The sequence below is a fragment of the Phocoena sinus genome, chromosome 15, assembly GCF_008692025.1.
Source record: "Phocoena sinus isolate mPhoSin1 chromosome 15, mPhoSin1.pri, whole genome shotgun sequence".
NCBI lineage: Eukaryota > Metazoa > Chordata > Mammalia > Artiodactyla > Phocoenidae > Phocoena > Phocoena sinus.
Genome location: NC_045777.1, coordinates 47,071,430 through 47,079,284, shown reverse-complemented (window position 1 = coordinate 47,079,284; position 7,855 = coordinate 47,071,430). Strand labels below are relative to the sequence as shown.

Sequence of the window (7,855 nt, the reverse complement as noted above, 5' to 3'; positions counted from 1 at the left end):
CCTCATTTGTCAGGCGGCACCAAGTGGTCCTGATCCCCGCTTTTCTGCTTTGGGTTCCTAACCCCTGGCAGCGTCTTGTCTTCTTCCCCGGAGGATCACTCTGCCTGCTTTCCCCTGTCACTCCAAGGAGGGTTTTTGAGGTTCCGAGAGGGAAGACCCCAGACTTTACAGGCTTTCCCGGATCTGGCCGCCAGAGGGCGCTGCGTCGCCGCCGCCGTTGCTAAGGAAGTCTTGGCCCGGAAGCAGTTTCCCATCCCGCCCCGCCCCGTGACTGCCGCGCGCCAGACAATTTCCGGTGGGGAGGGCGCTGACTCGCGGAGAGCAGGCTTCTGCGGTGGCGGCGCGATGACCACTCTCCGGGCCTTCACGTGCGACGACCTGTTCCGCTTCAACAACATGTGAGTGAGGCGCTCCCGGGCCCAGCTGCCGCCGGCGCGTCCCCGGGGCCGTGGGGGGAGGGGGCCGGGCGGACGTGCGGACGCCCCGCTGACCTTGGCCGGGCGGTCGTCCCCTCGCAGCCCTGCGCGCGGTGTGGGCGCTTCTCGGGGCGCCGGGCGGGGCGGGGGGCGCCTCTCAGGGGACGGGGCGGGGGGCGCCGGCCCTGCTCTGACCCCCGGCTCTGGCCCGCGTTCCTCTCCGGGCGGGTTAACACTGTGGCCCCGTCCAGGGCCCGGCGGGTTTGCGCGTCTCGTAACTGTTGCTGCGCATCCCGGCGGGGGCACTGCTGCGGCATGCCCAGGGTATGCACGTTCCTTCGTCCGAGTTAAGTTAAGGACTGTGACTTGCAGGTACCATTTTTTTTTTTTAAGTTTTATGAAAGTTCCTGAACACTTAAAAAGTTGGTATAATTTTATCGTGAACACGTGTAGACTATCAGCTGGACTCTACCGTTAACATTTCGCTACATTGGCTTCATCACATTTCTGTCCACCCACCCATCTATCCATGCACCCACCAATCCCAGACCCAGTTTAAACACCCCGGGGCAGTTATGTGAAAACTAAGGACCAGAGAGTACATATTCAAGTGTCAGGAGGATGGAAAGAACTTGAGATGAGGTGGCTAGAAACATTCAAAGAGGGGCTGAGCCTTGGAAAATGGGTAAGTGTTGACAGGGTTGAGGAAGGAGGTTCTGGAGGAGGAAGCAGGTGCGGGTGTGGCCGACACCTGGGAGGTGAGTGATGGTAGGAGCGGGTTTCTGTAACTCAGCGGTCAGAGGAACTGGTGAGACAGACTGGACTTCTGCTCCACTATTGGGGGAACTTTCTGTGGGGCCTCTCCCAGTGGGAGCAGTGTAACTAAGGCGACTGTTGAGGGCTCGCTGTGCCTGGCACTGGCGTAACCCATTTCCTCCTGACAACTCTGTGAAGTAGCTGCCCTTCTCATCCCAGGTTTGGTGTGAGTAAACTTAAGGTCCTGAGAGCGCAGGGGAATGGCCCAGGTGGTAGAGCCCTGCGTGGCAGTGGGCAGAGCAAGGAGACTGATCAAGGAGATTGGCTCCAGGCGGGTGGTTCTTACAGTGGTCCGTGAGCACCGGGAACTTTTTGGAAATGCACGTTCCTGGCCGCCCAGGAGCCTGAGCTCGCCACCACAGAGCTGTGTGCCGCGGGCCTGCTGGAGGAGGTATACCAGGCAGGTGTGAGCCATTTAGGTGGTCTTGGCAATGGCCGGGAGATGATGACTTGACAAAGGCTTGGGTTTGGGAAGCCCAGGCCCTGGAGGTGACAGTATGCTTTGAAGCTTCAAGAATAGATGAGGCAAAGCCTGTTGGAGAACGAGTTTTAACCGAAGACCTAGGAAGGGCCAACATTTTTATACGAAAATGAAAGAGTAGAAGGAAAATAAGCATGACCATTTATTTATAACAAAACATTTGATTTCCGAGAATCATGTAGCTTGTGAAGTCTTCTTCAGAATATGCCAATAGGGGAGCTCCTCTCCCTCCTCGTTTTCTCCTACTTCTCACTTTGATTAGGGCACTTCCATCAAGAATCACTGGAGTAGGGTGTTGCAGTAGTAACTGAAAGAAGCAGTGGATGTAGAAACGTTGCAGTTAATTTAACAAATATTTTATTCTTGGCAAAATGTTTTATGCCTATTGTGCACCAGTGCTGAAGAAACAGTAGTGAACAAAACAGAAAAAAAATGTTATCTTTATGGAATTTACAGTTTACTTATTTAAATTGGCTGTGCTGTGCGGCTTGTGGAATCTTAGTTCCCTGACCAGGGATTGAACTCGGACCCTTGGCAGTGAGAGCCAAGTTGGGGGAGTAATAGTCATAACCACTGAACCGCCAGGGAATTCCCAGAATTTACAGTTTAGAGGGGAGAGTAAGATAGAACTTAGCATTCAGTACAAAGGAAAAAATGTGAGCTGGAAAGGGAAATAGGGAGTGAGTGGGGATTCGGCTTTGGGTGAGGTGTTCAGGGAAGTTGTCACTGCAGAAAGACCTGGAGGAGAGAGAGTCTGTGGGCACTGTGGGCGGGAGACTTCCAGGCAGAGGGAGTGGCACGGGCACAGATTCCTGTTTCGGAGGAGGAGGCGGCGGCAGCTGTGCTGGAGCAGTGAGTGTGGGAGTGTGAGAACACCAGGTCCGATCGGAGTCAAAGGGCTCGACCTCGGAGAGGTCAGCATAGGACGTGGGTCTCCGCCAAGGGCGCTCAGACACTCAGGTGGAGAAGTCAGCTGGGCATCCGGACGTGGGAGTCTCAAGTTTAGGTCTGGGCTAAAGATAGAAATTTCGGGGTCAACACTATGTGGATGGCATTAAAACCAGGTGGCTAGGGACTTCTCTGGCGGTCCAGTGGTTAAGACTCCACGCTCCCAATGCAGGGGGCCCGGGTTTGACCCCTGGTCAGGGAACTAGATCCTGCATGCTGCAACTGAGATCCCGTGGTGCTGCAGCTAACACCCAGTGCAGCCAAATAAAAACAAACACAAAAAACCAGGTGGCTAGGAGACATCAGTGATGAGTGAGTGTGGACAGGAAAAACGAGGTTCCAGGAATGTGCCCCAGGGCATCACATGTTAAAGGAGACACAGTGGCCCTGTGAGGTGGGAGGAAAACCTGATGGCGGGTCTGGAGTCTGAGAGAGGACAGCATTTCAGGAGGACGGAGCCCTGAACTGTTTCAAGTCTGCCGGTGGCTAGGTGTGCAGCACGTTTATACATTTCTTTCAGGGGAGCAGAGTCCTGGGTCCCGAGAGGTGGGGGCATCTGCTCCTCAGGCCTTCAGGCCTGGGTCCAGGAGAGCAGGTGGAGTGTGGGCGCAGAGGTGTAGGGTGGGTGGGGCGGTGGTGGGACCTTGGTGAAGCTTTCTTCTTACTGCTGTTTTCTTCTTGAAATTGGAAGCAGCTGAGGTGGAAGGGGGAGTGTTGAGGAGACAGGAGAGGGTATAGGGTAGTCCTGAGAAGCAGGGGAGAGTGAGTCCCACATGGATTAGTGATTCTCCAGGTGTGGCCAGGGGCGCCTCAAGATTGTTTTGGGGGTTCTGCAAGCCATTTTCATGATAATACTAAGGGTTTTGTTTTGGGGGTTTTTTTTTTTTTTTCTTTTTCATTCTCTCACAAGTGCACAGTGGAGTTTTCAGGGTTTGTGATCATGTAATAGTAAGCATAACAGGCACAGAAATGAGAAATCAGCTGCCTTCGATTAAACCAGACATTAAAAAGATCTGTAAAATTGTTAAAATAATGCCATTCTTGTCACTAAATTTTTGTTTTCGAAAATAGTGACGTTTTTGGTTTAAAAAAAGTTATTCATATTAATGTATTATTTATTTTTTAAATGAATGTTTTAAACATTTAAATGTCAATAGATGTAACCCACATAAACAGAAGTTCTTGGGGTTTTCAGTAATTTTTGAGTGTAAAGGGATTCTAAGAACTGCTGGTCTCCAGAAATGCAGTGTGACTGTTTGCATTGTTAAGGGTCCAAAAGCAGAGTTTGTGCAAGAGGAAGAGTTGAAGGTAGCTGTTTTGGGGTCTGGCAAAATATTGGTTCCATTAATTGAATAGGAAAGTAAGGGGCAGAGTTCTTCGTAGACAGAGGCAGGTGTGCATTTAAGACATGCTGATTCGAGAGTGTTGTGATCGGATAGGCTGGCGTGGCAGGCGCTCAGGAGCTTTCCTCTGAGAACAAAATTGAAAGTATGGGAATGGGGGCAGTGGGGGGCAGAAATGTAGAAGAGTGGTGAGCAGAAGCCTGAGTGGTGAGACGGCCCACATTTTGGGGGGGGAGGGAGGGAGGAGGAGGAATTGGCAGGGAGGGGGTGCTTGTCAGATGCTGCAGGGCTAGGGTTACTACCCCCATCTGTGATTGACACGCCAGCTTGGTCCCCAGTTCCGGTAACAGTTTATTGCCATTTAGAAAATGGAAGGTTTTAGGGACTTCCCTGGCAGTCCGGTGGTGAAGACTCGGTGCTCTCACTGCTTCGGGCCTGGGTCCAGTCCCTGGTCCAGAACTAAGATCCCACGAGCCACTTGGTGCAGCCAAAGGAAAAAAAAAAAAAAAAGGAGGGTTTTGATGATGCATTAACTATAATTTGTAAAGAAGAAGCGGTTAAATGAAAATGTACAGATGTCTTTATAGTGGCTGTGATGATAGCTCATTATGGTCATTAGATAAATTAAACCGTCTTTCTTAGCTGTAAAGTTGGTTTTAAAGTTGTGGATTTAACATGTTTTGTTTTCCCTGTGCATGTTATTTTTAGTTGTAGTCTCCTTATTTAAACTGGTTTTGTAAACACTGCTTACTGTTGACATTTTTCTTGTTTCTTTTAGTAACTTGGATCCACTTACAGAAACTGTATCCTTTTTTAAAAAGTTAAATGAAGGCTTACTAAGAATAAGGAAAATAGAGGATCAAAAGGAAAAAAATAGACTTGAGTACCGAAAATGTTTAAAACTTGGAGGTCAGGAAACATAAGCAACATTGAAAGCAGCTGAAAATAAAAAACACTAAAAACCTGGGAACAAGAGTTATCTTACACCTGTTGACAAGCCGCTACTATAATGACCTCATAAATCAAGAACAGTACAGTTCCCTGCCCACCCTGCCCCTCAGTAGTAAGCATAGCTGTGAGCAGCAGAAAGCGGTGACTTCAGCAGGAGGGGCTATTCCTGCCTGATGTGAATGAGTCTAGAGTGGACGAGCAGTCCTGGTGGCTCTGTGACATCCCCAGCGACCGGGCTCTGCAGTGGAACCACTCTCCCGTTCCCGGGTGTTCCTGGCTTCCTGTCCAGGTGGCTCCCAGAGCGTACCGCATCTCAGCCATGTTCTTGGCAGGAGGATCGATCAACAGAGGGGAAGGTGAGTGCGTCCTTCCCAGACTCCCAGGGGTACCTCTGGGAGGTGCCACACAGCCTTCTGCATCCTGTGGACCCCTGCCTCGTGCCATACCTGCCTATCTAGAACAGAGTCTGGAATGAGCCTGATATATATTGGGGCGTGTTGCTAAAGTGAAAGAAGGGCTTTGGCTAACATTAGCAGTATTTCTCATGCTCCCCACTAGAGACACGGGCAAAGATGTGTGAAGTGAGGGTCCTCTGACCCTAACAGACAATCCCCACACGCTCAGGAGCGTGAAACACAGAGCTGCACTTTGGGGTTATGTGCCATGTCCACTGCAGGGTAGGAGGGTAGTATTAATTGATAATTTAACAAAGAGGGCATATAGGATGCTATGAAAATATTAAAAAGAGTTCGGTCTCACCAGTTAAAAGACATGCAGATTAAAACCAAAATGAGGGCTTCCCTGGTGGCGCAGTGGTTGAGAGTCCGCCTGCCGATGCAGGGGACGCGGGTTCGTGCCCCGGTCTGGGAAGATCCCACATGCCGCGGAGCGGCTGGGCCCGTGAGCCATGGCCGCTGAGCCTGCGCGTCCGGAGCCTGTGCTCCGCAACGGGAGAGGCCACAACAGTGAGAGGCCCGCGTACCGCAAAAAAAAAAAAAAAAAAAAAAAACCAAAATGAGATACCATGTTTTATCTATCAAATTACGAAGGATTTCAAGCAGTGATAAAACTCAAGGCTGATGAAGGTGAGGTGAGGGGAGCAGTCTCATAAACTGCGAGTGACGGTGTAAATGCTAGTCTTTCTGGAAGGCACTTTGGTAATGTAATACCTAGTAATTCAATTTCCTGGAAGCTGAAGATACTAAATAGTCAATTATGTCAGGTTGGCCCAGTAATGTGCATGGGCCAGGTTTGGCCCACTGCCTTTTTTTGTGAATAATGTACATATTGTCTGTGCTCTTCTCCTTGGTTTTCACAGGTCTTTCTTTTAAATTGAAATAGAGTTGATTTACAATGTTGTATAAGTTCAGTAGTTTTTTATGGTAAGAATGCACAACAAGGTAGAAGTAGAAGAACCTTTCTTAATTTGGTAAAGGTTTGATATTACAAACCTTCAGTAAGCATTATAGGTAAGTGAGAAATTAGATTCGTTCCCTTTAAGATTGGGTGTGAGATGAGAATGCCTGCTGTCACTACTGCACGCTAACATAGTTCCAGAGGAACTGACCAAAGGTATTGGAAAGAAGAAAGAAGTGAAAGAAAGTATAAGGATAAGAAAGGTAGAAATAAAACTGTCATTATTTATAATTGATAATACAGTCATCTACCTAGAAAAAAGAACAACCTGTTAATAAGCGAGTTCAGCAATGTTAGAACCAAGATCAAGTTTCGAAAAATCAGTAGCATTTCTGTACACGAGCAGTAGAAATCAAGAAAATATTTTTAATTGAATACTTAAAACATGAATATCTACTTAAAGAACATCATGCATAAAACTAAAAAGTTGAAAGAATGGAAGCAGATTTTTTTAATATCTAAAACTGACAGGAAGTGAATAGCTAGAATATATAACGAGGTTTTTTTCTGTTCCGTGCCGTTTTTTTTAAATTTTATTGGAGTATAATTGATTTACAGTGTTGTATTTCAGGTGTACAGCAAAGTGATTCGGTTATACATATATTCATTATTTTTCAGTCTTTTCTCCTACAGGTTATCACAGAATATTGAGTAAAGTTCCCTGTGCTATACAGTAGGTCCTTATTGGTTACCTATCTTATATATAGTAGTGTGTGTATGTTAACCCTAAACTCCTGATTTATCCCCCGCCCCTCCACGTTTCCTCTTTGGTAACCATAAGTTTGTTTTTGATACCTGTAAGCCTGTTTCTGTTTTTGTAAATAAGTTCATTTGTATCAGTTTTTTAGACTCCACATATCAGTGATATCATATGATATTTGTCTTTGTCTGACTTACTTAGTCTGATAATCTCTGGGTCCATCCATGTTGCTGCAAATGGCATTTTCTTTTTTTTGGCTGAGTAGTATTCCACTGTATATATGTATACCATATCTTCTTTATCCATTCCTTTGTCGATGGACATTTAGGTTGCTTCCGTGTCCTGGCTGTTGTAAACAGTGCTGCAGTGAACATTGGGGTGCATGTATCTTTTCAAATTATAGTTTTCTCCTGATAAATGCCCAGTAGTGGGATTGCTGGGTCACATGGTAGTTCTATTTTTAGTTTTTTAAGGAACCTCCATACTGTTCTCATAGTGGTTGTACCAACTTACATTCCCACCAACAGTATAAGAGGGTTCCCTTTTCTCCACACCCTCTCCAGCATGTTATTTGTAGATTTTTTAAAAAAATATCTTTCTTGGGGTATAATTGCTTTACAGTGGTGTGTTAGTTTCTGCTTTATAACAAAGTGAAATCAGTTGTACATATACATATATCTCCATATCTCCTCCCTCTTGCGTCTCCCTCCCTCCCTCCCACCCTCCCTATCCCACCCCTCTAGGTGGACACAAAGCACCGAGCTGATCTCCCTGTGCTATGCGG

General features: G+C 47.4%; 1 protein-coding gene across 3 annotated transcripts in view; it reads left to right on the top strand.

Moving 5' to 3' along the window:
• The first annotated feature begins 247 nt into the window (after positions 1-247).
• The window catches only part of NAA20 (N-alpha-acetyltransferase 20, NatB catalytic subunit), a 26,456-nt gene continuing 18,848 nt past the window's right edge, over positions 248-7,855 (top strand). The window contains exons 1-2 of one of the 3 annotated variants that reach the window (XM_032604421.1): positions 248-398; positions 4,783-4,807. In XM_032604421.1, coding sequence (XP_032460312.1) covers positions 346-398; positions 4,783-4,807 — 78 coding nt within the window. In that variant the 5' untranslated portion in view covers positions 248-345. Of the gene's footprint in view, positions 399-4,782; positions 5,312-7,855 lie in introns of all 3 variants that reach the window. The other 2 variants (XM_032604419.1, XM_032604420.1) reach the window with 2 other exon arrangements.